Source organism: Siniperca chuatsi, linkage group LG13 (genome assembly GCF_020085105.1).
Source record: "Siniperca chuatsi isolate FFG_IHB_CAS linkage group LG13, ASM2008510v1, whole genome shotgun sequence".
In the NCBI taxonomy this organism is placed as follows: domain Eukaryota; kingdom Metazoa; phylum Chordata; class Actinopteri; order Centrarchiformes; family Sinipercidae; genus Siniperca; species Siniperca chuatsi.
This window is the reverse complement of record NC_058054.1, coordinates 19,978,325-20,006,187: the sequence shown is the minus strand read 5'-3', so window position 1 is coordinate 20,006,187 and position 27,863 is coordinate 19,978,325. Positions and strand designations below refer to the sequence as shown.

Below are 27,863 nucleotides of genomic sequence, written 5' to 3'. Positions count from 1 at the left end.
CCGCCACAGATGGCTGCACCTTTTGTTCCAGTCCCATTCCCAGTGGATTGGACTGGAGGGTGCAGGTCCTGGACCAAGAGGGGGTCTTCCATACATAATACTTTGTCTATGAGTTGCGAGCCCTCACCTCCAGAGAGTATTTCCTGGGTGAGGTGAGTTGGACCCTGGGGTGCTGCAGTTGGGGCTCCCACCCAAGATGACTCCTGGACTAGACCCAGAAGAGGCATGTTGGATGGGTCGTCCACACTGCTGGAGGGTGAAGAGAGCCTAGGTGGAGAGACCCATCACCCCGACACTGCTGGGCTACGTGATCCTGGAGGAGAGGGCAAAGTTCACAGTAAGGATTTAACATTTCTGCCATTTCTCCAGAAAATACGCCAAACTTGATATTAAATCTATCAATGAAAGAAAAAGAAATAACTCAGACTGAAGGCTTTTCAAAATTGTGTGATACATTGTATTTTTAAGTAAAAAACCTTTTCAGATGGACACTAGTATGGAGATGAATGGACACAGACTATGTCTGACAATGTATGGGATGTCACACTAGCATCATATGACTTCCTTGAAAAAGCTTATGTAACTAGTGTGTGTGTGTGTGTGTGTGTGTGTGTGTGTGTGTGTGTGCGTGTGTGTGTGTGTGTGTGTGTGTGTGTGTGTGTTGACTAATACTGTTGAATGCGCAAAATCAGTCACAGTCACAAGTGTGGGCATGTCAGAAGATTTTGGAACAGAAGCTGCACTTAAAATTCTCAAAGGACTATCGAGATGCTGCTCTATGTACTATTTGTGTCCGTCTGTGTGTGTGTGTGTGTGTGTGTAAGACTCATTGACAAGGTGAGAACCAATCATGCACCTCTATCACTCTAAGATGCTATTTATGCACTTTAGTAATACTGATTTCATCTGGGTGTGAAATGACAAACCATGACATTCCCAGAGTAGCTTGCTGATGGTCGAAGGATAAGTTATACCGTAATCTTGAAATCCATTAACACCAGTAAAATGTTGCACCATGTCATTGCACCTGTAGAGAAGGGGTGAGAAGTTTTTCCATGATAAACCTCTAATATTTCTTTATGTAAAAGTTTAATGATCTTTAGAGGCAAAATTCTCCCTTTTTTGTTCTTTTCCACATGACATTCAGAGCAGTGTTGGGGGCCCTGGTACAGATCTGCAGGATTATACAGTCAGCTTCCATTAGTCCAACACACATTAGCACCATCATCTTTATTCCCCTTGTCTACACCTCAGTGGGAGTGCTGTTGGCATCATGAACCACTAACACTTTCTGCTCTCACTGATAGGATATTGTCACCATACGCATTTTCTGTTTTCTCACCGTTTTGTTCATTACTTTGCTGCAGCTTAAAGAGCTGTTTCCCAGCTTTGGTCTAGCCCTTCCTCCTAATGCGCTGGTTCAAAGACAACTATGATGATGAGTTTCCTGAGGAGAGGCAGATCGGGCTGCAGACATTTCTGCAGAACATGATGTTACACATCATCAGCAGGTGTGTGTCGTAGCCATAAGAAATTTAACGATCACTGAGTCCGTTTGACAGTCTGGAGGAAAGTATGGTGAGGTCACTTTTTTCATAAATAAATTGTCTAAAGAGCTAAATGTCAAGCCTATTGTCTGGTAACCCATTGGCTATTGTTCAGAGTACAGACTTTTTCCTATTTTAAACTGGCAGCTGATGTTTCTCCTTAATAGCAGTGAAAACTAAAAAATGGAAAACATGAATTCATGGGAAAGTCACTGAAAAGTTCAAATATTTATTTTCTGTGTTGGTGTTAATGATGTTCTTACCTTTGCTGTACTTTTCTGCGTCTCTTGGTGACAGTCTGATGCAAGGTCATGAAGCTTACTGGAGTACAGTGTTCATCAATGAATCCCCTGTTGCATCTCAAAATAAAAAAACCCCACAAGAAAACAGAAACAGAAACAGAAACTCCATGATGATACATTTTCTGACTCTGCTCTGAAGCATCTGAACACGCACAAGAACAATGGACAGACCGACGTCAGTCTACTGTAACACACTGCGGACTTGTGTGTGTGTATGTGTACTGTTGTGTGTGAGTGTAGTATTTTCAGATACTATAAGTCAATTCACTTTTACATTGCCATATTTCATTTACAGGTGTGTATCAAGATATCTGGCTTTGTATTCACAAAAAGTGCCTGTGTATCATGTTGCTTTGAAAATGGAAGAATCGGCTCCTTCCCACAAATGGGAATAATGAACGTTGTTATTAATAATGTATTGAGGTGATGTGTTATCAAGAGTTTTGAAGCTAAAGGCAAATATGACCAGAAGGTGGCAGTGTATTTCCAAAGGTAAAGCCACGGCACCTGAATCAAAAAGACGCTGGGAACTTGATGTTCTGTTCTCATCACTCACAAATGCACCCCTCTAAACCTTGAACACAGTGCTCCTAGATAATGGGCTGAGATGATTTTTTTGAATGAAAAGCAGAGCAGAAGTTTTCCTCTCAAAAAGTGAATAACAGCTTTAAACTCAATGGATGAAATGTGTGTGTGTGTGTGTGTGTGTGTGTGTGTGTCAGCTTCAGTCCCATTCTAGTGAAACCTCATTCATACAAGCCTCATTATCTGACTGAAGAGTCATTTTGGTTTCTATTCATTGCATTTGAATCACTGATCATTCAATTATTCCACAAATGAAAAATGGAATAACGGGTCAGAATTTCATTTTTTTGTGGACATCAAAAAAGGAAAATAACTGATAACTGACATCCAGGGTTGGTTATTCTTTGACGACCGTGGCCACTGTATGACGTGAGTTAAAGAGTCAATTATGGGAACAAGAACATTGTTGTCTCCTCTTACTGTACACTATCATAGAGCATCACACTGGTTTTGATTTTCTTGTCTATTAGATTATCCATTTCAAGTCAAAAACAAGAAACCACAGGGTCATTTTCCTTTATTAAAGCCTACAAAAAACGAAATTCTGACCCGTTATTCCGTTTTTTATTTGCTAGATTGAATGGGATAGCCTAATTGAATGATCAGATGATACATGGACCATACAAGGACCAGGTCAGAAACCAGGCTACATTTATACTGCCACACTGAATGCAATTGTACATCATTTCATTTGTATCGTACAATGAAAACGAACAAAAACAACTCCCACAGCCTAACCATGATTTTGAAAAGTAACAAACAGTAACTACAAAAGCAAGAATAAAAATAAACATACTTTGATAAAGGAACAAAAATCACACATATGTTTTGAGATGGACAGCACCTAAAGTAAAAGCAACTGATACACACATTGATATATTTCATAACATTACTTATCATAAGAGGAAACACAATTATCAAGAATTGTTGACTGCGTCCATTTGATCATGAACCTCACCAGACTGTCCTCTGATGATGGTGATCTATACAGCATCTGACTGAACAAACGTTCCATATCACTCTCTGTCCCTTACATGCCCAATCTGCACGTTCAGCTATATAATTAAAAAGTCACATTTGTAAATAAATATCATAATTGTAATCCAAGACTACTTTAACCAAGTCTAAGGGTGAAAGATTATATTATAAAAAAGTGTGAAGAAGAATCTTCTTGGCAATTGGCAATTAATCCAACAGCAGCCAATCGCACTGCACAAGCAGGAAGGACTTAGGACTTGAAACACAGTTTAGGACTTGGACTTGACTTGGGACTTCATACCAAGACTTGTGACTTATAAAACAGTGACATTGTCCCAGGTAAAGAAACTCCTAAAATAACTTGTCAAGCTTTGAGCGCATCTTAATGCAACATCCAGAATAAAACCTGGGGCTTCCCAAGTACACAAAGACATCCACATCATCGAAGGCTTCAACATTAATGGTGATAGGTGCAGCCACTGTGGTACCGATGCACATGATCTTGGTTAAGGAGGTGATGTTGTTGAGCCCATTTTGCACGGCTGGATTAACCCAGTGGTAGGTCTCGAGGAAAAATATGAGCTGTTGACCCCCTTGTTCTTCCCACACTCGCATTATGCATGTATCCTGTTGCCTTTATGTACCTGTCATGTACTCATGCCGTGCACACGCACTGTACATGGCTGCAGATTCATTATATTTTGCCTTGAGCCCCAGAAACGAACAAGTCATATTCTGGAATACTATTCTACCCCAGGATTGCTGTTTTTAAATTAGTTTGTGGTAATTTGATTAGACATACATTTATTCAGAAATATGTTCCATGTCAGCATGATATCATCTGAAATTTTCACACAAGGCCCCTCAGGGCCTCATGATTAGATACAAATCCAGGAGTCCTCTTAAAGGTCTTATCATTTTAGTTTATATTCTGCTTTAGTGCATGTTCTCAAACAAATTTGCAATAAATCAAATTATCACAAATTAATCACCACACAGTGAACTTGGAGCTTTGGGGACACTGGAGGTTTGCCCCCCCCAAGTTTGTAATCCGACCTTGCTGTGGTTTGCAAAGCTGTTGGCCTTTTCTTGCAGATGCATGTTTAGTGAATATCTCTGCAACACCTGCAAAGTTGTCAGTTTCATAAAGATATTTTAGACTGGACTAGAGCACAGATTCCACTGAGAACAAGGCAGAGGGGGCACTGTCTATGATGATGAGCCAAAGAGTATAAATATTTTTATATGTTTGCATATTCCAGAAACTCACATCCACCCAGGACTTTATTGGTGCCGCAATTTCCCCTCAACGCTTAAAGAGTCCACTTCTCTGTAAAGGGCTGTAAACTGGGGCTGGTGCTGGTGGAGATTTGGAGGTTATCAAAGAGAGCGGATTCTGTGTGGATGCAGGCCAGCAGCTGGACACCAGGCAGCCTAACAAGAGAAATTGAGGATTTACGATGTGGGTCTACATTAGCGATCTTGTACCAGTAATCTTATTTCCCCACAGGGACTGTTTCTTGCCCTTTAATATTTTCTGTAATATATCTTTCTGCACTCTGTCCACATGACTTGCAATTAGATTGATTTTATTAGTGCTTGTCTTTGCACTGAAACATTCATCCTAACTGGAATAGAAGCTGACTGTGTGCAAGAGCTTTTTAACAAGATTCAACAGCAACAGCAATCACAGCAACTGTCTGCTAACATTTGCATGAATTTACTTATTTTCAAAATAAATGTCAAGTTCTCCACGGACATACAACAGCAAGTGCTGAAACCTGTCCTGTTAATCGGAAAATCTTGTGATTTTTCTCCAGTTCATTGCAGAATTCCCTGTTATTCTCACATCCCCAAACACAGCAAGATAAAAAAATCCTCTCATCATTACTCGTGGGGTATGCTGATGCTTAGGAATTATTTTATTTGTAGGACTTGCTGGTTAAACAAATGGTCAGAGGTATACAATATTTTGAAAGTCTTCTAAATACTCTACTCTCTATACTCCAATCTATAGGATCCACTCTGGTATGTCCATTATAATTCTCCAGGCAGGTAATACTGAAGCTCTGCCTGTGTGGGACTGTTTTGCATCAAATTAATTCTATAAACAATGGATGTTGGAAGAGTCATTTTAGCTGCAGTCGATACCTGGAGGAATAGTTTGTGAAGCACTATAAATCAGACATCCTGCAGCATGATCTTATATAACTACATAAGAGTATTTCTCTATTTTAGACAGTAAAACTACTCCATGCAATAATAAGACTGGTATGTGTTAAAGCCACTTTAATGTTCCAGCTGGGTAGTTTTGTCTCCAAATGTCTACTGCGAGGAGATCTTTCATGAAATGAAAAACTGATTCTGATCAAAATGAGCTATTTTATCATCACCTTTCAAATGATCCCAAGTGTATAAAATCACCAACTGAAATAGACTCAGATCAGAAGTTCAATCCAATATGGGTTCATCATTGTTCAGGCTAGAAACATAGATCAGACTTTTTATTTTAGACAAAGGGAACATTCAGACTATTATATTTTCAATTAGGTCTTCAAGCACGCTCTAAACCTGTTGAAGGTTGGATTACATAAGAAGCTGATAAAAACCTGCCCCTTATATTGTTAGTGACATCTCCTGTCTGTAGGTGAGTATCTAGTAAAAATACTAGATACAATTCCATGAAATCAACTTTACAGTGTTGGACATACAATAGCTTACCTACGGGTTAATAGGGACCTGAACCTGACCTCCAAAAACCATTCTTCCCTGCTGTTGCTGTAATTGATCCTGTATGAGGACCTGTCAAACAAGCATTTGAAACTCTCACTATCCATTAAAAGCTACAAAATAAACCACATACCAACAGTATTATAGCCTATTGTAAACACTGGAACTTTTTTTCAGGTCGGGTTGGGTCACATTATGACATATTCTTCTTGGAGTCCAATATTTTGAAAAGTTTTGAAAGCCCGAAGTTAAAATTTAGTTCATAGTAAACCTAAAACAAATACACATATAGAATAGTTTCAGCCTTAGTTTTGTCAGTATAAAATTAATTCTATTAAAGTTTTAAATAAACTACTGACTTTGTTTTCTTCCAGGTTTTACTTTTTCACAGCAGATATTTTGATTTGTCACAGCAGGAAAAGCACAGCCATTAACAATGGCTCTGTTGTATTCAAGTATCCCAGTAAGCCATGACAGTGTGACAGTGAGGCAGCATGGATAATACCAGGACCCTGAAACTGAAGCAGCTAAATGGAATTCAGCCATGATTAATTTTATTATTTACACCTGTGATTTTCCTACTGTGATATGTCAAAACGTACGCCATGAAAATATCAGACTGCTGTAACGGCCCAACACATCCATGGTCCATTCAAACAGGTGTATTCACTGATTTTACCTGATTAGACCTAGTTTAAGGACTGTGTGGGCGTGTACAGACTGTGACATTCAGGCACACAGGGCCCAAAATAAGTCTAAGGCCAGCCATGGAAACTGCAGGTAACCATAGCAACAGTAGTGATGCTTCAAGCTGCAATGTGATTTTACTCACTGGTGAAACAAATCTGATGAAACTGTTAGTTAAACTGACCAAAACAAACTATACCACTGCTCCCCCACAGTATCCACAGTCTCATTTAGTTAGAGTTTATTTTAATTTTATACAGTTTTGTTTGTGCATATGTTGTACTTTTATCAGATGTTATTTTAACTCTCTAGCCCGCTCTGTAGCACGCTCCTCATCTCTGCTTAGGGCTAGCTACGTTAAGGAAGCTACATTAGCCGCTACTAACATTACACACCCGAATCTCCCACTGAACTGTCGGTGGTCAAGTTGCATTGTGGATAACGTAGGCACCAGGTTTTGACAAGGAAGAAGAATACATGGAACAAAAAGACAATGGCCTCATGCATGAAACAAGACAATAGCCTCATGCATACATCGTGCGTACACACAGATTTGATCTAAAATTGTATGTGCAAACAATTTAAGAACTTTTGTGGCATTCAGCAATGGCCTAGCCTCCTTGCGTAGGCCTACTTCCCGCTTGTTCTTAGGTAAGATCAAAATTTGTGGCCTAGACCACTAAGCCAATAAGCTACGCAAAAAAAGCTAACTTGCATTTTGTGCTGTGATATATTAATAATGATGATGAAAAAGCAATTTACTTTATGAAAACAGAAGAAAAATGTTCAACAATTATGTATTTATTCATTTAATAATTTAAAAACTTGAAGATTGTTAGGTCTAGCCTAAATGACAACAAAATTAGACCAATATACCCGCACGCACACACACACACCTGTCCAATCATTAATTATGACAATACACGTCATTAATTAGGATTTTTCATAGATAAAGTAGTACGAAGCAGTGCCCAACCAAATCCGCAATGGCTTATTTGCTACTGCTCGATGCGTTCACCAACCAGCCTTGTTTGCTGATGGTGATGAGTGAATTACTTAGGCAGATTCTTCAAAACCTGTGTGCCGTTCTGGAGCCTCAACTTAGATCAGAGACAAAACGATCTAATCCCACTCCACCTCATTTGCAAGTATACTACTCCACTATTGGTTTCCTGGCTACTGGGACCTTCCAGAAAGACATGGTGATAGGTCTGGCATATCCAGTGTTAGTCGTGCGCTCCCCAAAGTTCTCCAGGGTATCAGTACATTCAGTTTCCATATGCCGCTGCTCAGCAGACCCAGATAAAAAGGGATTTCTATGCCATTGCTGGACTACCCAATACTATTGGTGCAATCGACTGTACTCGTGCACATCAAGGCACCATCTGCAAATCCGTTCCCCTTCCTCAATAGAAAACATTTCCATTCAATCAACGTCCAAATTATGTGATGCACAGAATCACTGTCACTGTCACACTGTCATGGCCCACTGGCCCGTGGGAGTGACCGACTCTTTTGTGCTGCACAACAGTTCGGTGGGTATACACTATCTGCTACTACCGTGGCTTATGACACCACTTACCAACCCTCAGACCCAGCAGGAGGTGGCCTATAACCAGAAACTGATGCGCACTCGCTCAGTGGTGGAGCACACTATTGGTATATTGAAAGGCCGGTGGCTGTGTCCTGTGTCTAGACTTCTAGACACAGCAGGTGGCAAGCTTTTATACATACCTGAAAAAGTGTGCTAAATTACCATGGCATGCTGTGTTCTGCACAATATTACAATGCACCATGGTGTGCCCCCACCCCACCTGCCACCATCTGAAGACATGGAGGTTGATGGGTTTGTGGGACCTGACCGTTGAAACCCGACAGTGACTCATTTCACTTTTTTAATATGTAGCCTAAGCAGATCACTTTTGTTACATTGCGAAATGACCTAAGCCTAAAGCTACTAATCAAGGCAGAAAAAATTTAATGGTATTTATTTGATTAAAGGGTTTTTATTTCTTGTTTTTTAAAGTTTCATTTATTTCTTTGAGAGTGTCATTAATTTGTGAAAAAGGGTAACACCTCTGACACACCCACCAAACGAGAGAAAACGTGCCTCAAAGCCCTTTGCACACCATATGGAGGAAACATATCGTTCAACCCGAAAACGTGCAAACAGTTTCCAGATTGAACATGCCCATGTCATTTGGTGTGTGTGTCAGACGTGTTACCCAATCAGCAGCGATATATATATATATATATATACACCACCATATTAAAAAAGCAGTGCAGTGGCACCACCATTTCTGTTTAAATAAACTTTTGCTACGTTTTGAAGGGGCTGAACGCGCCCTAGACTTGGCTGTCAGCGCACGTTTCATGAATTCCAGGATTTTCCACTTATTGCTTTGTGCTGGAAAAAAATATAAGAGAAAAATAAGAAAACATTCATGCATGAGGCCCTTATGGTTCTGCACTGATTTTGATCGTTTTTAAAAACTGTCAATTGTGAGTCGAGTGCCATGCTAAATCAGTGGAGTAGCCTACTCTTTTCATTCTGTAAAAACGTGACTTTTACAAAAACAACTTTTTAGCAAACAGAAATACTTCTAGCACTTCACTGTTGATGTAGGCAGCGATTCAATTATATTAGTGTCATTTCTTGTGGTAAATGGCTTCAAATAGGCTTCATTTTAACCATGGCTGTGTGTTGTCTTTATTCTGGGCTGACCTTAACTATTGCGCCCCTAATCGCTATAGATGTGGTGTTAAGACAGTTACCTCAAAATAAAATCATAAGTAGGCTACAGTAGGCCCACTTGCTTGTAGCCAAACTCTTCACCACTGGCTGGTTCTGTAAGCAGTTCTTATCAAAGAAGGGGAGGAAAAAATAAGGTAAATTATTGCATTTATGGAAATCAGTAACCTCCTCAATACCAGTGATGTTCTTAATCAGTGAAAGGCTGAGAACAAGGCATGGGGGAGGATTTGCCTCGGGCCCCAAATCACTAAATCCATCCTTTATCATGTGTGTTGGCACAAAGTAATTTCCTTCCTCTGAGACTGATCTGTTGTCTGCTGCCAGGGCAACCGTAGTTCACCAAGCATCATCTCCTGCAGTGTGTCGAGCCCGTCACGTAGGGGCGGGTCCTTGTCGTTCGTCACGCACCCTGCGCTGGAGGCAGAGATACCTCCTCACAGCCAAAGACAAACCTGAGGGAGCAAAAGTGAGGATTAAGAGGAGACCAAGTATGTGAGTCATAGATGATTTCCTCCCACACACACACCTCCCTCCCCCCATAGCATCTGACACACTGGGATGTTATTATTTATTGAATGTGACACTGATTTGTACCATGTCATCAGCAGATCATCATCATCATGAAGATCACCGGCAAACACTTGTTGTGCTTCTTCCTGCTTGCCTTCTCGCTGTCCTGGGCAGAGGACACGAAGAAAGATGTGAGGAAGACTGAGAACGACACAGGTGAGTGAGGATTCAACCTTTTTTTTATTTTTAAACGATGTTTATGAAGACATTCAATCAGATTTTGCTTTTTTTTGCTTTGCTGTAAGACTCTTAAAAAGGCGTTTAAAGGCTACATCGTGAACGAAAATGGTGCAGCTTTTAACATAAAGGAACATAAAGACTGGATAAAACATTATATGTGGCTATCATAGACTGGTGTGGGTTCTCCTATAGTGCCCTTATAAAATGCAACCAGAGTATCCACGGACTTGCTTTGCAAAGTAGTGAATAAAATTAGCAAATAAATATATTTGAAAGGAGGAGAGACAGAGGTTCCTGCGTGGCTTATTGATCATGTTTCAATTTGTATTTAAAATGATTTTTATTAAAAAATTAAAATGATGAAAAAAAACAACTCACATACAATTACAATTATTATTGTGTCCATAGGAGGTTTTGCAATGGAGCTTTTTACAATTCCCCACTAATGCAAACATTTATGAATCCGAGTAATCTTGTCAAACTCAGGTTATCAACACCTAGTCTCACTTAGTCCGTGAAAATGTTGAAATCTATTGACTTCCAGCTTATAATGCAGGCTGTATACATATCATCTAAAGTGGTTTCATCAGCAGGAGTTAACAGAACCTTACTATAATAAAGATCATTTAATTCATGAAACCATTTTTAAAATGTATTCAATTCAAGATATTATCTTTGTTTTTTAAGCAAGGTTTAATACAATGATCTTGCGCATCATTGTATTAAACCAATGCTCGTATCAGGTACGATTTTATAATTTTTGAAGCAAAAAAGTTTTGAAGCAAATCATCGGACAGCTGATAGATCATCTGAGTTTTCTGATTCTGAGTTTGTGACAGCTTTAATTCAGGCAAACTATGGTTTCATTCAATTTCAAGAGTTTGTTGTCTTTGATGGGAGAGATGTAACACAGTATGAGCACACGTGTGCAGAGTTTGTCACACTTAAAGGCCCAATCCATAATTTGTGACCATAGATGTAAAGATAGATAAGTATACTAACAGTTTGACTTAATGATAAAAAACACATTTTGTTGTGTATTAAGCCTGCTTTACTTGCTGATATCAGACAGAATTGTCAACTCCATTTCCACCTTCAGTCTGACATAACCTCTAACTGATTTCCATGGGGGAGGGGGATTCGATTTTTCCCAACCCATCACTAGAGACCAACGTATCCGCCTGAATCTAATGTCATTTTAAGTCGACACTGATGCGTTACCATGCAGAATTGTCAACTCATTACACTCGATTTCCAATAGTAAATATCAAATAAGCAGGGCAAATTCGCGCCCCCCAAATTATAAAAGGTATTAAATTATTAAAATATCCCTGTCCAGGGGTTCTTGAATCACTCTTATTTGATTCGGGAGACCCTTCCAGGAGCAGCAGCACAGCTCCCAGGGTCACACAAAGCCATTCACCACAATAAGATGCCAATTCCCGGAGGATGGAATGAGGAGCTGGGACGTCCATAAGAAGCTCAGAGTAGACCTAGTGCTCCTTCACATTGAAAGCAGCCAGTTGAAGTGGTGTGGACATCTGATCCGGGTGCCTCCTGGACACCTACCTGTGGAGGTATTCCAGGCATGTCCAACTGGATGAAAACCCCGGAACAGACCCAGAACACCCACCTGGGATATATAGTCTTATAGTAGGTAATATACTGTATGTTAACTTGTTTTCTGAGGCAAATCCTGCTCACAATCAAGTGTTGACATGTAAGAACAAAGAGAGGAAAATAAACAAGAAGCTGCACTGTTGTTTCCCCTTTGTGTGTGACAATAATATAGATCTCAGGATAGTGTGGTGAGGTTTTGGTTTTTCTTGGCCAGGCAAACTGAATTGACATCCTCTGAAAAAAGTAAAAAGAGATCATTATAATAAGCAATGTTTATTGAGTGTGTTTATGAACAGTAAACAATTATTCTTGTATTATTTCCAACACTAGTTTGGAGCCAAGCGAAGACCAGACGACTGTTTGCGAGGCGAAAGATTTCTCCACCACAGGAAAGTCAGATTCCTGTAAGCTTTCTTTGTTCTCTTTAAACTGCCTTTGTTTGTCATATAATATATATGTTCATTAACTTTTCAGTAAGGCAGGCTTATGAATGCTTGAAATGAGAAGTGTTAGACTCAAGGCTGTGTTTGAAGGTAAATATTGACGGCAGCTGGCAGTGTAACTTTTGTATTTATTGCACATGTGTGTGAAGGTATTTCTGAAGGAGTTTTAATCCAAATATTTGCCTTACATTTCGCCAAGTACTTCAAAGATAGAAAAACACACTTATTCAACTTCAGTATATTTTATGTCTTCTTGTTCCCACAATTCATTGAAACTTCATCACATAAAACAGAAATACTGAGTGACATATTTAAAACCTAGACACAACTTTTGATGGCAGCTCCATGTCAGCAAATTGATTGTTTTATGTGCATCATTTGAAAAAATAATTCCTGTAATTTATCAAAAAATGTTTGTATCTTTAGATGCCTTGTGATCTTGAGTCATATTTAAAGCCACAATGTGTAGAATTAAAAATAATCAACACAGAGTGCACCAAAAGAAATACTTGTACTATCACAGTAATTTTAAAGATGCTATTAAATTCTACATGTAGCAGCTTCAAAGTAAAGTTCTATGTGTTTAACCTTGCAGTAATAGTTTTTTTAGTGCAGTGCAACAAGCTGAGAACACAACATTATCATATTATCACTTTATAAATCTGTTATGTTGAAGTTGTAAGCAAACAGTAGCCTATTTATTCCAGCAGACACAGAGCAACATTAGCATTCGTCTGAAGTCGTGTTTCTGGCCACCTGATGAATGAAAGTTTCATACTCCCATTCCTTTTACCTCTTTCTTGGTCTCCACCAACTCGTGACGGTAATATCTGGCTATCTGTGTCTATCTGTTGTTTAGTGCTGTGCAGGCAGTGTACAGTTGGTTCATCTTAGCATTTTCACAGAAATTAACTGCCTGCTGTCTGAAAGTAAAAGAGTAAATAAAAACATTAAAGTTGCGGGCCATAAAACCTAAACAGTGAGCAGAAAGACACTAAAACGCTCTGTAGAGCTGAGGGGAACTGAAGAGTTGGGTGAAAATTGTCTGTGGGTTTGTCACTACGAGTAACCCCTTTCACATTACACACTAATTTGACCCGGTTGTGTATATAAAAGTAATGATTAGTGCAACTTTAAAGTTTAGTTCTTTGTATTTAAACTACGCTTAACATGATTCATGAGGCAAAGGGTCCATGGGGATTATAAGTATTTTTCCATTTTGTTGAGAGACATTTCAGATAGATTTGCTCCAAGTTAATCCTCTCTCTGTTGGCGTTGTTTTAGAAACACAAGTCAAACCTTATGACCCCTGCACGTCGCTGTGGCCGCCTGATGGAAAGCTGCTCCTCTCATTTGCCGTGCTGCGACCCCTGCGCCTCCTGCCGCTGTCGACTCTTCAACACCATCTGCCACTGCTGGAGGACGAACCCCCTGTGCTTAAAGAGGACGTAGATTAAGCCCAAAGTTACACATGCACAGACACAGCCCAGCACCTGGACATACACAGTGTACATACATATATACACAGATAAATGCACACGCACGTAAGTACAGTTCAGAAAATATTATTACAGTTCAGAATGAATGATAGGAAGAGTGAAGCCTTTGTTTTTCTGTCTTCAGTCTTCTGAGGCATGAATATGAAAATACTCACAGACATGTTTACAGAATATCCAAATACCCAACATACAGTATGTAGGTGTAACAAAGGATGACATTTGTTTTTCCATGCATGTAGACAATCACGTGTAAACTGTATGCCTCGGGTATTTCCCACACTATTGCTGCTTTTGAATATTTTTTCTGCTCTTCTGCCATGTTAAACATGTGGTAACCCATCAGAACTAGTTTTACATTAGAACATAAAATTATTTTTTCAACTCACTGCCCTACAGGCTAAATGTGGAAAAAATAGAACAAAATCATATGTTTTGAGTCAGACAGTTAAAAAACAGATTGTTCTGTTCTTATGTAAATCATGCCTTGGAGAGATATATTTGGATTTATGAGTTAAAGTTAGTTTATATTTTTGTTTAAATATGTTGTAAGCCTATATTATCTTTGTGTTTTTGATCGTTTCTGTCTTTTTTTTTTCAGTGGAAATGTCCTAAAATGTTTAAATAAGAAATTACAATCACAACATTACTTATATGTGGATTTATGGGAGGAAACCATGTTTGATTTAGAAAATGTGACATGTGAGGATTAAAACAAAGCAAAAAAGGGATTTTTGAATTTTTTTTGGATAAAAGCGGATCTAACCTGCTTTGTATTCTTTTCTGGGGCGATTATGTGGAAAGCCGAAAGACACTGAAGATTAAGCCTATGTGTACAGTAGGGGGCCAAGTGTGAATTAAGGAAGGATGTGCATAGACACATGTTGATGTTAGTCTGTGTGAATTCCAGAATAAAGCAGTTTTGCATCTCTTAAATCCTATCCAGGCAATCTGTGGTCCACATACTGTATGACTTTGTCTGAGACACTGTCTGCTCCTCTTCTGATGGAAAGTGAAGAGAAGCGTGTCTGATATCAAAAATAGGCACACACAATGAAATGTTACAGTGGCTTATATGTTTTGATTGATAATAATGATAATTTCATAGAGATCATAAATTGTTCAGTGTGTCCTCAAAAGTCATGAACATAAAGGACTTGAAGACATCAAAGAGTGAAATCTTACTGGAATGTATCCATGATGGAGCACCCCATATGAGTTCATAGAGCTGAAGTACTGTTTCTAATTATGTCAGACTAACAGGTGTGCATACAGGGAGAAAGACATGAGAACAGGTCAGCAATTTTGCGTAGCATAAATTTGTCTTCAAGGAACATGATGGCAAACATAAATCACATGATCCATCTTCTGCTGCCTGATTTGGCACAGATTCATTCTCACACATACAAAACATGTACATAAATTGTACACGCGAGCTATAGTTTCATTCCTTTTTCTCCTGCATGATGTCCAGCCAAAGAGCACCATGATTTATGTACTTACACTGTTTTAAAAAGAGATACTTCTCTCTCTGGGTACGGAGTAGAGAACACCAAAGAAGAATTAAAAAAAGAACCAAAACCTGTACAGCCAGACTGAACGTACCCGAGAGCAGGAACTGAGACAGTGAACACTTCTAGGGCAGCTGTGGAATTTCTTGGTGTCAAAGAGGAAGGGAAAATAACTGCATGAATGTTAGTCAGAGAGGGAATAATGCAGAAGTTAGACATACATTTGCGCAGGAGAACATCACTTTAACTGCAGCCAGACTTGTTGGATAGCTCATTTGGCATCATGGCAGAGCTCAGTTTCAATGTGGATCACGGCTATCTGGAGGGTCTGGTTCGAGGGATGAAGGCCGGGATTCTGACTTGCACTGACTATCACAATCTGGCCCAGTGTGACACACTTGAAGGTAAGAATACTGTATCACGCTGTCATTTTGGGAAACATTTTAGTTTTGTGAATGCAGTTATCCCAGAAGTATATTACATCTGCATCTATACTCTTTTATAAAATTCTTGTGTGATTATCTCAAAAGACGCTGCAGTGGAGGGCTGACATGTCACCCACCCATTTTTTTAACCTTCGACCCCAAACTTCGGAAATTTCTTTCCAGGAACCAAGCATTCCTTTCTGAGAGAGACAGAAAGTCCTTGAGGATGAAGACCAATATGATGTTAGGTTTACGCACAATATACATTTTCAGGAATGTTTATACTCTTGTATGCAAAATGTTATTATACACCATACATGTTTGTGTATAATCTGTATACCTGTTGAGTGTGTGTGTTGACAGTGAGTCATCATCAGCTGTAATGTGTTTAACAAGTTGGTCAAAAGTTAGAAATAGCCATGTGGAAATTATATATTGTATTATGACTCACCTCTTCCTGTTTGTTTGTAAGTAAGTAAGACAAATGTTTTTTTTTTATATAGCACCTTTCAAAACCTAGGTTACAAAGTGCTTTACAACAGGATAAAAGGTTAAAAGAAAAGAGCACACAAAACAGATAAGAGTACATGACTCACCAAAGAGATGTGACTTAAAACATTCAAGGGAGTTTGCTGACCTTTTTCCACAGAAAAACAGGAGTTGAGTACAAAACCTTTGGACAATGTCTTTCCTCTCCTCAGACATGAAGCTGCACCTGCAGAGTACAGACTACGGTAAGCTGCTGTCCTCGTCTGAAGAGGACCTGACTGTGTCTCTGGTGGACAGCAAGCTGAGGGAGAACCTGGTGACTGAATTCAGCTGCCTTCGCTCCAACGCCCTGCCTCCACTATCTACCTTCCTTGACTATATAACGTATGCTATAACACTACATGTGCTAAATTATAAATTATACAAAAGGTCACAGATTGAGCAAATATGACTTATTTCCTGCAGTTATCTATCCATTCAACATTTTTTCTTGCTTATTTCCAAAAGAACTATGTGGTTTAGATACATATTAATTTTTTTTGTATTCCATTACATTCAAAGAAAACAAATTTCACTAAACCTACTGTATGCGCTCCCAGTTTCATAGTTTCTAAAAAAAAAGAGGCATATTTGTGGGGAAATATGTACTTAATAAGAGAGATGTATAAAATGCCATGCAGACAAATAAAGGGAGATCCATTTACTCTATTCTCTGTGTTGCCATAGCTACAGCTACATGATCGACAATGTGGTGATGCTGATCACCGGGGCCCTGAAACAGAGAGACGTGGCAGAGCTCCTCCCGCGGTGTCACCCACTGGGAGCTTTCGACCAAATGGCAGCTGTGGGCATCGCTCGTACCCCGACTGAGCTCTACTCCGCCATCCTGGTGGACACACCACTAGGTGCATTCATCAAATGTTCTGTGTTTGACTCCCAAAGATGATAAATTTTAGTATAACGTTACTAATACCCATTCAGTCACAGAGTCGTTGCAAGTCACTATAATAAACCATCACCAGTTTACAGTATTAGTATTACATATTAGAGTCAAAGGTTTTTGCAGAGGGAATTTTGGATATCTCTTTTTATCACTCCATAAATCAGAAAATGCTGTAACCAGCCGTAAAAAATAAATTTTTTTAGGAATAAAATGTTGTATAAATCGGGCTATGAATGATATATTAATAATCCCCTCTGTAAAAACCTTCAGAAATAAAGCTGGAAAAGTTGGTGTATGTAAGTGCTCAGAGTATGAGAATAAACTCATTTTGAGAAAACGGCCTTTAAACTCGTGTAAAGTTGTAAAATGTATGGAATTTTACAACTTTACACTAGTGAATAGGGTAAACAATTTAACTATTAGATATCACCATGAAACTTCCCCAGCTAATTACTTACATTACATTAAAACAATTATTTTTTGTAAGTTTTCTGAAATGTTCTGTTTAAACATGCAAATGAGGCATTATTTTAGGAGAAAACTAATTGACAAAGTGGAGTAAAATAAACACCTAAATGTGTATTTTGGGTATTTTCTTTCCACTAGTCTGAAAGAAGACTTATGGACTTTGAAAACAATAACAGATAGCGGAAGGGGAGAAGAATGCCGACTGAGTCGGACTAAAAATCACAAATTTGTTTAAAAGCTGGTGTGACCAGGCCTTTAGTTAAAGTCAGAATTTTGACTTACCATACGTGCTTTTTTCAAAATCATCCACAGGCTATTTATTTTTTATCATCCATATTTGAGGTTGTTAGATTAACAGACTAATGATCAAACTGATGCCCACCCACTGTGTTGTTGTGTCATAGCTCAGTTTTTCCAGGATGCTGTATCTGAGTCCAACCTGGATGAGATGGAAGCTGAAATCCTCAGGAACAAACTGTATAAGGTGACTACAGGGTGAAATAAGACTTAATAAGACACCATAATTTACAATGAAGCCTGTGTCAGTATGTGCACGTAGATTCTGGATTGAGGGTTTACTGTGTCAAACATGTTTAACAACTCCAGATGACATTTTGTTGTGGAAAAAAGCTGAAAGCCTAAATTACCATCTCATGGTTTTAACCCAGCAGACACTAATTATCTTTATGTTGTCTTTGTTGTTGTTTTTTTTCAAAGGCATATTTAGAGTCTTTCCACTCTTTCTGCAACAACATTGGTGGTGCCACAAAAGACATAATGTGTCCTGTCCTGAAGGTACTGTGACAATTTCCACTGCATGGGCTGGATTTGTTCAAGTTTTACATTATACAAGACCCTTTGCTGAAAATGCTCTGTCTGTATGTGTGTGTGCTGTAGTTCGAGGCAGATAGGAGGGCCTTCATCATCACAGTGAACTCCTTTGGGACAGATCTCAGCGGTGCAGACAGGAGCGCGTTGTATCCATCTTGTGGCAAACTTTACCCTGAAGGACTGCGACTGCTGGCCAAGGCAGAGGACCACGAGCAGGTCAAAGCTGTTGCCGACTGTTACCCAGTGAGTCTGATCTCATCTCTGAGGACTCCTCGATGAGAGCTGCTGTGTTGTTACTGCAGTTAACTTAAGTCAGACATGCGGTTAACTTTAATCTAAACCTTCCTGCAGGAGTATAAAATCATTTTTGATGACCCTGAGCCAGATTCAGATTTTAAGACTCTGGAAGACAGATTCTTTGAACAAGAGGTAATATAACTTTAATGTACTTCAGTAACACTGTAATGTCACATGAACTGATGTAGCCCCCAGATGATTTCATACAGTTAAAATATTTGGACCAAGCAACACATTTCACACTTTGCTTTTCAAGCGTGGGAATTCAAAATTCAATTTTAAAGATGGGCAGTTTGTTTTAATTATTTTTACTGACGATGTGAAAAATTTGCAATCTAAATATTTTGACAAGTCAACAAGTGGGTGGATTTTTTTTAACTCAAACACAATGCAAACTGCAAACAGGAAAATCATATTCTCAACTTGATTCATGTGTAAACTGTAGGCCTATATCTTAATTGTACATAAACTTGTCTTTCGGTCTCTCTGAGCGGCTTCAGCTCTCATCCTTCATCTTTTCTCAGGTGAAGCTGAACACACTTGCTTTCCTGCGGCAGTTCCACTTCGGGGTATTTTACTCCTACATCAAACTGAAGGAGCAGGAGAGTCGCAACATCGTCTGGATCTCCGAGTGTGTCACACAGAGACAGAAGTCCAGGATACACAACTACATACCCATCTTCCAAGGAACAAATTAACTGATCAGTGACCAGAAATACATACATGTATTTAACATACAGTTGTAAGATCGCATACAACAAGGCAATAAATGCACTGTATCAAAAAAATGTGTGTTGATCTCTTTATGATCCAAAGTTTGGTTGTGAGGATTAGTTACTATGGTTGCACTAAAGTCAGTCACAAATATTTTCAGTGTTTGTACTACAGACCACAGATACATAAATGAGGGCTCTACTCGCTATAGTTATGTTTACATTCACATCACTGGCACAATATCTGCATGTCTAAACCGGAAAAAAGTGTACATTACAGGAGGTATAATAATGTGTAACTATACGATGGAGTACAACATTTTTTATACAAAATATAAGTATATAAGTGATGTAGCACAAACAGTGGTATAAAAGTGTAAATGTGTTTTAGCAGCTAACAGGTCATAGGCCTGTTAGCTGCTAAAACACCCATCTTTACTCTCCATTAGCTCGTCCTTCCTTCATACTTTCACTGAAACGAAAAAAAAGAACAAGAAGGTACATTGATAAATTTAAAACATCTGCCACATCATGACATCACACAACACAACACGAGTCTAATCACACACATCTTTGTTGTATAATAGTCAAACTCACAGCACTGGACTGGGACTTCCAGAGGTATGTAGTTCTGCTGGCAGAGAAGAACAAAAGCAGATGCTAATCTGCAGGGGGCTCTGGAGGAGCTCAACTCACACGCCGACAAGAACTGACCAGGGTCCACCTGACAACAGACGCACTGTTGTAAACATATGAAGCTCACACAAACGGTTCCATGTGTTACATTGAAAATGTGAGAGTTTCACATTTAGCTCCAGCAGATAGCATCAAGTGCTGAGTTCAATTTCCTCCATGTCACATCCTTGATTTCCTGTTCATGTCAGGCAGCCGTACAGTCCAACATTTTGTTTCTCACCAAACTTGAGAGATTTTAATACGCTTTATTTTAGCTGAAAAATATGCACATTGATTTTGGCAGTATTTCTTTTTGGCAGGATTAAGAATTAGGCAAATTTTTTCATAGACCCGTTTTTGCTACGCCCATCCTATGAGTGAAGTTCATAAGTGCATGAGGTCATGTTTGTTTTCCCATGTGAACTTCTCTCATAATGTCCAGCTGATGAATTTCTAATCTTGCCCATGAAATCCATGAAAAGTTAGGAGAGGTCAGGGTGCTTATACCCACCTCAGCAATTAATCCTACCAGACAGTGATAAAGCTTATGAATTACTTAATGTCCCTTAATATAAGACCATGCTAGGTAAGAAATTACTCATACACCATACACATGGGTGTTTTTCTTACTCACCACCCTGAAACAGGAGCTCAGTGGAGAATCAGGAGACGAGAACAGAAAGTCGCAGCTCACAGGGCTTGTGGCTGCTTTAGGAAAGTGCTCTTTGACACCTGGCGGTTTAATACAGGTCGGTTTCATCTGAAGACACAGGCAAATGATCAAACTGCAGGTGAGAACTGGATACTTTCATGTCAACAAAGCTCCACCAACATAAATGTGCAGACATTACAGACACAATTTAGGATTTGCTTCTCACTTGTCCTACCTGCCAACTGTAGAAAAAACTGTCCAGATTTTCAGCTTGAGATCCATCAGGCAAAGGAAAATCATTCCCTGCGTCATTGTCATTAGTCCCTAATAGACCAGAGGACAAGCCTGTGTAGATAAAAACATGTTTATGGGCCAGAGCGTGACATATTTCTTAAAGTTGTGAAATTAGAGTTAACAAATAAAAAAACAGTAGAACCATGGATTTATTTATCCCTAGTCATACTGAATGTTTAGTTTTCCTACCATGCAACCATCCATCAAGAGCGAAGCTGCACACCTCAAGCAACAGGTCACATGACACTGACACTCCTTTCTGATTGGACACCTGCACGATGTTTGACCCACTTCTGACAGCCACTCCATTGTCACTGTGAAATGTGTGCGTTACAGCGTTGTTGCAGTTGGCCTTCACCTATGAGACAAACATTTTCTTTATTTTTTCAGGCACGTTGAAAGAAGCCTGTCTGCTGCAGGGTTCATTTTGTTTTCTGACTAGACTGCTGGAAATCACAACACTCCACTCTCTTAATTCATGTTGTTGGTTTTTAACCGAGCCAACATTAACACATACGTACCTGTCCATTGTGCTGGATGTCGATGGTGCTGTTATTCATTCCTATTAGAAGGAAGTTGTGTGAGTCTGAACTGAGCAGCAGCGTGAATGAAGGGTCAGCACTGACGTCTTGAGCGAGGAGCAGTGGACAGGAGCCCGGGAGCTCATACAGGTGACCGTCAAATGTCACTACAAACTGATCCGCCACCAGCAGAGCTCGATCTTACGGAGAGAAACAGAGAAAGACATTTGATTAAGTCCTCCATTAAAGTTGCATCATGCATATGTTGCTGAAAAACTTCAAGCTAGTCTTACGTATAAATGGGCTGTCCATGATCTTCCTTTTGAGGCGGTACAGCTCTGCTATGGGTCTGACAGAGGCGAGGGTCTGCAGGGGCCTCAGGAGCCACTCCTCCAGAAGGATCTCCACCAGCCCAGTCTCGGACACCCTGGACCAGGGGAGCGGTGGCAGCGGCACTGAGGCAATCGCTGAGCACTCACTGGAAAAACCAAGAATGCTCTCTTCAAAATATCTTACTGGAATAATTTCCTTACATCTCGTTTTGGTAATTTAACAGCAAATGTAGAAGCTATATCTCTTTATCGCTTGTTGACTTTTGTGCAGTAAGGGTTGATGTGTTGATTTGCAGGCATCTAGATTAAAACTGGCCTAAATTTTGTTGCGTAACTTTTGTTTCAAGAGCATTTCAATGCTTATATTTCAAAGTTTAGTTAGGACCTGCTTCGAATTGAAATGAAGTCACTGAAATACTGTTGAAAGACAGCTGTATGTAACCTAGACATCCAAAAAAGTTTCACGCGAGGGATGGGCATACTGTAACATAATGAAGAATATATCCCTTCTCTGACCTATTCAATTAGTTTTATGAAAGGAAGGATTGAGAGAGCTTTTCTTCATGTAGTTCTCAGACATGTGCAGTACCTGGGGGAGAATTTGTAGACAGAGGCCAGTCGTTTCCTGACTCCAGACAGAGCCATTGCCAACCTGGTCTCCACCCAGTGGTAGGTATGCTGACCTGCCTGATTCACACAGAACACCTACCATTAATGAGCGCATTTACATGTATATTAGTCTGTGGTTTTGAGTCTTATCCTGGTTTTGATCATATTTAGGATATGATGTTTACATGGAACAAGAGAAACCTGGACAAACCTGGGGTGCAAAGGGGACTGAGTTTGCAGGGCCCTCATGTGAGGAGGGCCCACAAAGATACTAGAATTAATAGCCGCGGATGGGGCCCATAGAAAATGCCTATGTACAGAATCAAGAATTTTGTGCTATGCCTGCTATGTGCTGCCCTGCACATAGCAGAGAATGATCAGAAAAACAGTATCCCACTTTTCTAGCATATCCAGGTTAATCAAAACCAGGATAAGAACTCATCCACGTTTTTGAAACCAGGATATTTACATGTCCAAAACATAATAAGGATACTTCAAACACCCATATCTGGGATACTAGTGTGCATGTAAACACACTCATTGATACAGAATCAGACATGGACTAACACAAAAGTAGAAAAGGCACCAGCGTGCAGCTTTCTCACCACATCCAGGGCGACGCTGAGCGCGGCAACACTGGCCTGAGCCAGCGGCCTCAGCTGAGGGTTCTCCAGCAGAACGGGTAGAACCTCTACCAGCCCGTCGGTCCACAACGAAACAGCCTCCCTCCACAACGCCTCTGGCCTCTGGCCTTTCACATCCTGGTACACACCTGCCAGAGTGGCCAGGGGCCCTGAAGACAGAGTACAGTTTCAGGGTTTGTTTTTTCACACTTAGTTTATGATTTAAGAGTTTCTTGAAGAAATTAGATTTCTGCCTGTGAGGAAAGGCAGGGAGCAGAGGGTGCTATCTCCTGTCCCTGCTCTCTCATGCTCTCTGTTTTCCACAATTTTCTATCCATCAAGATTTTCAATTGCTTTGCCAGTCAGGGCAGCAGCTGACATGACTGGACTCACTCCTCAGCTCCTGTTGTCCCATCAGTGAGGCGTGCTGCAGCAGGCCTAGGAAGCGAGGCAGGCTGTCGGTCACGATGCGACGCAAGGAGCTGTTCTGCCACAGAGCCAACAAACCTCTGTCTCTGTGCCCCAGCAGAGCCTCTGCTCGCTGGGAAACATGAAGGGGCACAGTGCTCAGCTCCTGGAGCATCTCACTGTCTCTGGACTGCAGAGACTGTTATGAAGAGAAGCAGTCGCCACATTAAAAACTGCACATTTAAACCTTAAAGTTAGATTCCTATATGATTGTCTGAGCCTGCTACATGCATTTGTTTCCATTAAGTATCCTACAGTGGTTTGCATGTTTACCTGATGTGTGAATTCAACGAGGAGATGCTGTAATGTCTTGATTCTCTCCAACAGCTTATTCTGAATCTGAGAGCTCAAATATTGAATCCGTGCCTGTGAAAACAACATACAGTATTTAAAAGTATCATATTGTATTGTAGTAAAAACTTGGCTACTTTCTTGCTATTGGTGATACCTCCACTGCAGTTAAACTTTCCAAACAGCCACTTGCTCTCAGCATCAGCCTCTGATTGGCTGATCCCACAAACACACTGCCCAGAGTTTCAGGTTTGCTGCTGCCGTCTCTTTTCTGCACCTCCAGCGTCAAACTGCGATTTGTTCCCACACATGCCACTACAGCAACGTCCTCGTTCAGACCTGGACCTGGACATAAACAGATTGAATTCTTCATGATCATAGTTTGAATATTTTTGTCATTTTTGCAAGCACTGCAGAGATGATTCTGTATTTACCGCTCATATAACCTGCTGTGGTCTGAAGACATCGTCCCTCTACCGTCCCGTTCAGCCAGATCTTCTCCCTGAGGTCCAGTCTGGCCTGCACCTGAAGGCCAGACCCCCGGGGCCAAGACAAGGCACTGCCCCCCACCTCCACACTCCAATTACCCATCCTAGACTGTGAAGTGTACACACACACACACACACACATTTCTGCTTGTATATTTATGAGGACCCTCACAGATAAAAAAGCATTGTTGTGGTTTTACGCAGTGTTATGCGCCTGACTATTTCTTGGCTGGGAGCAGTAACTTCTTGGTGTCTTGTCGTCACCATGAGGTTGCCAGGCAATCAGCAGCGACTCCAGGAAGTAGCCTAGAAATAGTCTGCTGTACAACAAGTTTTTACACTTAATGTTTTGTACGAAATATAACATGTTAATTAGTGAGCTTTAGAGGGGCTGGTAGATTGATTTTGTTACCGTTGGACCGAGTGAGGCTAGCTATTTCCCCTTCTTTCCAGTCTTTGTACTAAGCTAAACTAACCGGCTGTAGCTGAATACTGACTGACAAACATGAGAGTGGTATCGACCCTCTCATCTACCTCTCGGCAAGAAAGCAAATAAGCATATTTCCCAAAATGTCAAACCATTCCAACCATACTATTACAGCTGTATGCATAACCCAAATCCTTGCTCTAACCTAATTCTAACATTAACCTCTGAAGAAGAAAGGATCGACTAAAATGTCTAAAAGTATCCTCACTTTCCAGGTTTGAAACTTAAACTGATCCTCAAAGGAAGCACACACACAGAGTGGCAGCGTTAACAGCCAGGGTGCACAGTGTGCTATTTAATCCAATTCTAATAAAACCAGCATGTAATAAAACTATTGTACCCAATAATATAAAAGTGGCCTGTTTAACTAAAGTTCTGGTTTTTAACTGAGACACATTATTGTTAATTACGCACCAGAGGGTTGTTCTAGTTGTTTACCTCAGAGAACAGAGACATGTTGGAGCCCTGAGCAGTAGAGGTGTTGGTGAGGGCGAAGGTGAGGCTGCACTGGTGGGGCCGTCCTGTCACCGACAGGCGAGACTGTGTGTAAAACAGCTCCTCTCCTGAGTTCACTCTGTGGGATCCTGACCACGACAAAGTCTGAGACATAGACAAAGAGAGAAAAAACAGCAGCTGAAGAAAGGAAATAAGCACATATGTTTGAATTAAATATAAGACAATAACACCTTTCCTCAGGGACACAAGGTCAGAGACTATGCACATTTATCCCAGTACAACCACAGATAGATCATTACTCATTTATAGACAGCAGCTACATTCTCCACTTCACCAGATTGTCTTGAAATGTGGGAGAAAACCCAAACTATTAATCATTGCATGAGAAAGCAGGAAGAAATGCAGATGTGTGGACTCACAGGCTGTGGGGGGCAGAGACCCAGCAGCACTGTGTGCTCCAAGTGGTCCCTGAGGTTGGTCTGAATCTTAGTCAGGAGTGTGTGTGAAGGACATGGTGCAGGAGACACTTTGTCCAAGCCAACATTAACCTGAAGGCTGTACATTCCCCGTGGACCCTTCTAGAAACCACACAGAAACACAAAGGGAGATTTTAAAAAAAAACAAAAAACACCAGCAATCACATGAAGAGAGAATAAGTGATAGAAATGAAAGGTTTTTCCATTCAGTATGGAGATTACCTGGTACTTCATGCCTTGCTTGACACTCCTGTTGTCACATCTTAGCTCTGCATTTTGTGAATATGTGTTTCCCTCCCGACCCACTGACACACAACCTTTAACAGAGGACACAACCATCTACACACACACACACACACAGATCAAGTCATTGGACACTCAATAAAGACTTATCGTACACAAGTAGACATCCACAAGGAGTTTTAAACTTGAAGAGGGTCCACCAACCTGTTGTGTTGAGAACAGCGCACATGCCTGCCCCCTGCTGGAGTCGTTCTGCCACTGTTTGTTCAGGCTGAGGGAGATGTTGACAGGGACTGTGCTGTCCCATGACAGATGGGTCTGCATGCACAATAAAAAATAAATAAACATACAATAAAACTCTACATAAACAAATCTCTGCCCAAATATATAAATAGGAATATTTTAAGAGAAATAATGATGCCATTTGTCACTTTCTGTACTTAAATTGCACGTGACAGTATGCATAATTACTGGAATTCTGATGTAGTTAAACAACATTATGCATGGTGTCAATTACAGTAGACACTGGGTTAAGTTACTGGGTTAAATGACTAGCTGAGGTAATATATATTTCAATATTGTAAAAGGTAAAAGTGTGGCAGCCTACTTGGTAGCTGCTGCGTTGTTCCCTCTGTGAGCTGCGTGACAGTGTGTGAAGGGACATCTGGCTGAGTGTGGTGGAGAAGGGCTGCTTCAGCTCCAGTTTGGTCTCATTCATCTCCTCTGATTGACTCCACGAGCTCAGAGCTCTGACCTTGAGATGAACAAACCAGTTTGTGACCACAGAAATCCAAACAGACCATCACGTGACTCTTGTTTTGTTTGGCTGAATAATGTTCCGAGAATTTTGTCTCCATTAGACGTCATACATTGTCAAATTCAGCACCGGATTCATGGTGCTCAAATATTTTTCATCAAAATGTTCATTACATTTTCACAATTGAATATGACAATCTTATATTCAAAGAGACAAAAAAAGGAGAAGATTTGTCTGAATGAAGCCCTTCAAATTTTCAGGGTCATGACACACTTTGTACAGTCTGACCTGCTCCAGTTGGCCATGCCTCGTCCAGCCCAGTAAAACACTGTCCAGTCGGCCCTGTAAGGAACGCTCCAGTGTTGCCTCCAAACTAGTCCAACGGGGAATGCAGTTCATATGAACTGAAGTCAAAGACAAGAGAAAGACATCAACAATCTGTAGTCAGCCAATATCATACTATAGGTGGTCACTCATCAGTCGCTGAATGTTTTGCCTATTTTTAGCCCTGTTGCAGCCATCTTGTTATATGGGATGGAAATGGACAAACACTGTCTCTGTGATGGTTGTAAGAGTCTCTGCAGAGTTGGTCTGCAATGGTTTACCCTTCAGGGTCTGGTTCCCCATCTCCAGTGCTGGAGGTGCAGAGTAGAGACCAGACAAGCTGAACTCCTGATTGCCCCACACAGCTCCATGTTGGACTTGGTAGCTCCAGTTCCTGGCCTCATACACCGTCTTCACTGCGACAGTCCTGGGGAGCGGCTTCAACTACAGGACAAAGACAATGGGATGTGGGTACGTCTTGATGTTCAGGGTGTGGAAAGACAAAAATGTCTGTTAAAGTTTGATGAAGTATACTTTTTTAGGTCTGACACATACATATTATAAAACGTGATGACCAAATGAAAATGTCTGTGACCA

General features: G+C 40.4%; 3 protein-coding genes across 7 annotated transcripts in view; 2 read left to right on the top strand and 1 right to left on the bottom strand.

The window, feature by feature from the left end:
* Nucleotides 1-204: 204 nt before the first annotated feature.
* Nucleotides 205-14,834, top strand: asip2b (agouti signaling protein, nonagouti homolog (mouse) 2b). 5 transcript variants are annotated; one of them, XM_044220164.1, is made up of 5 exons: nt 205-337; nt 9,909-10,072; nt 10,193-10,310; nt 12,285-12,358; nt 13,682-14,834. In XM_044220164.1, the coding sequence occupies exons 3-5, from the start codon at nt 10,205-10,207 to the stop codon at nt 13,847-13,849; spliced, it is 348 nt and encodes a 115-aa protein (XP_044076099.1). In that variant the 5' UTR covers nt 205-337; nt 9,909-10,072; nt 10,193-10,204; the 3' UTR covers nt 13,850-14,834. The 5 variants fall into 5 exon arrangements, with proteins under 5 accessions (XP_044076099.1, XP_044076098.1, XP_044076100.1 ...); XM_044220163.1 differs by having other exon boundaries at nt 10,190-10,310; XM_044220165.1 differs by having other exon boundaries at nt 9,909-10,076.
* Nucleotides 14,835-15,612: 778 nt separating this feature from the next.
* Nucleotides 15,613-19,645, top strand: LOC122887131 (V-type proton ATPase subunit d 1-like). The gene is made up of 8 exons (XM_044220052.1): nt 15,613-15,808; nt 16,531-16,702; nt 17,045-17,223; nt 18,134-18,213; nt 18,447-18,524; nt 18,627-18,803; nt 18,912-18,989; nt 19,382-19,645. The coding sequence occupies exons 1-8, from the start codon at nt 15,688-15,690 to the stop codon at nt 19,553-19,555; spliced, it is 1,059 nt and encodes a 352-aa protein (XP_044075987.1). The 5' UTR covers nt 15,613-15,687; the 3' UTR covers nt 19,556-19,645.
* LOC122887130 overlaps nt 19,646-27,863 on the bottom strand; it is a 34,787-nt gene continuing 26,569 nt past the window's right edge. Inside the window, exons 55-74 of the mRNA XM_044220051.1 lie at nt 27,548-27,710; nt 27,231-27,346; nt 26,793-26,939; nt 26,390-26,503; nt 26,165-26,281; nt 25,886-26,044; nt 25,449-25,610; nt 24,470-24,632; nt 24,193-24,380; nt 24,018-24,110; nt 23,670-23,883; nt 23,259-23,446; nt 22,634-22,731; nt 22,006-22,190; nt 21,713-21,912; nt 21,381-21,549; nt 21,133-21,242; nt 20,880-21,005; nt 20,168-20,294; nt 19,646-20,042 (exon numbers count right to left, since the gene is read on the bottom strand). Of these exons, the coding sequence (XP_044075986.1) occupies nt 20,032-20,042; nt 20,168-20,294; nt 20,880-21,005; nt 21,133-21,242; nt 21,381-21,549; nt 21,713-21,912; nt 22,006-22,190; nt 22,634-22,731; nt 23,259-23,446; nt 23,670-23,883; nt 24,018-24,110; nt 24,193-24,380; nt 24,470-24,632; nt 25,449-25,610; nt 25,886-26,044; nt 26,165-26,281; nt 26,390-26,503; nt 26,793-26,939; nt 27,231-27,346; nt 27,548-27,710 (2,850 nt within the window). The 3' untranslated portion in view covers nt 19,646-20,031. The remainder of the gene's footprint in view (nt 20,043-20,167; nt 20,295-20,879; nt 21,006-21,132; nt 21,243-21,380; nt 21,550-21,712; nt 21,913-22,005; nt 22,191-22,633; nt 22,732-23,258; nt 23,447-23,669; nt 23,884-24,017; nt 24,111-24,192; nt 24,381-24,469; nt 24,633-25,448; nt 25,611-25,885; nt 26,045-26,164; nt 26,282-26,389; nt 26,504-26,792; nt 26,940-27,230; nt 27,347-27,547; nt 27,711-27,863) is intronic.

Bases quoted from the DNA above. Each gene is read 5' to 3' on its own strand.
- asip2b (XM_044220164.1), top strand. From the start codon at position 10,205: ATGAAGATCACCGGCAAACACTTGTTGTGCTTCTTCCTGCTTGCCTTC. The intron at 10,311-12,284 runs GTGAGTGAGGAT...TTCCAACACTAG, and splicing joins GAAGACTGAGAACGACACAG to TTTGGAGCCAAGCGAAGACC. The intron at 12,359-13,681 runs GTAAGCTTTCTT...GCGTTGTTTTAG, and splicing joins CACAGGAAAGTCAGATTCCT to AAACACAAGTCAAACCTTAT.
- LOC122887131 (XM_044220052.1), top strand. From the start codon at position 15,688: ATGGCAGAGCTCAGTTTCAATGTGGATCACGGCTATCTGGAGGGTCTG. The intron at 17,224-18,133 runs GTGCATTCATCA...GTTGTGTCATAG, and splicing joins CCTGGTGGACACACCACTAG to CTCAGTTTTTCCAGGATGCT. The intron at 18,525-18,626 runs GTACTGTGACAA...TGTGTGCTGTAG, and splicing joins TAATGTGTCCTGTCCTGAAG to TTCGAGGCAGATAGGAGGGC.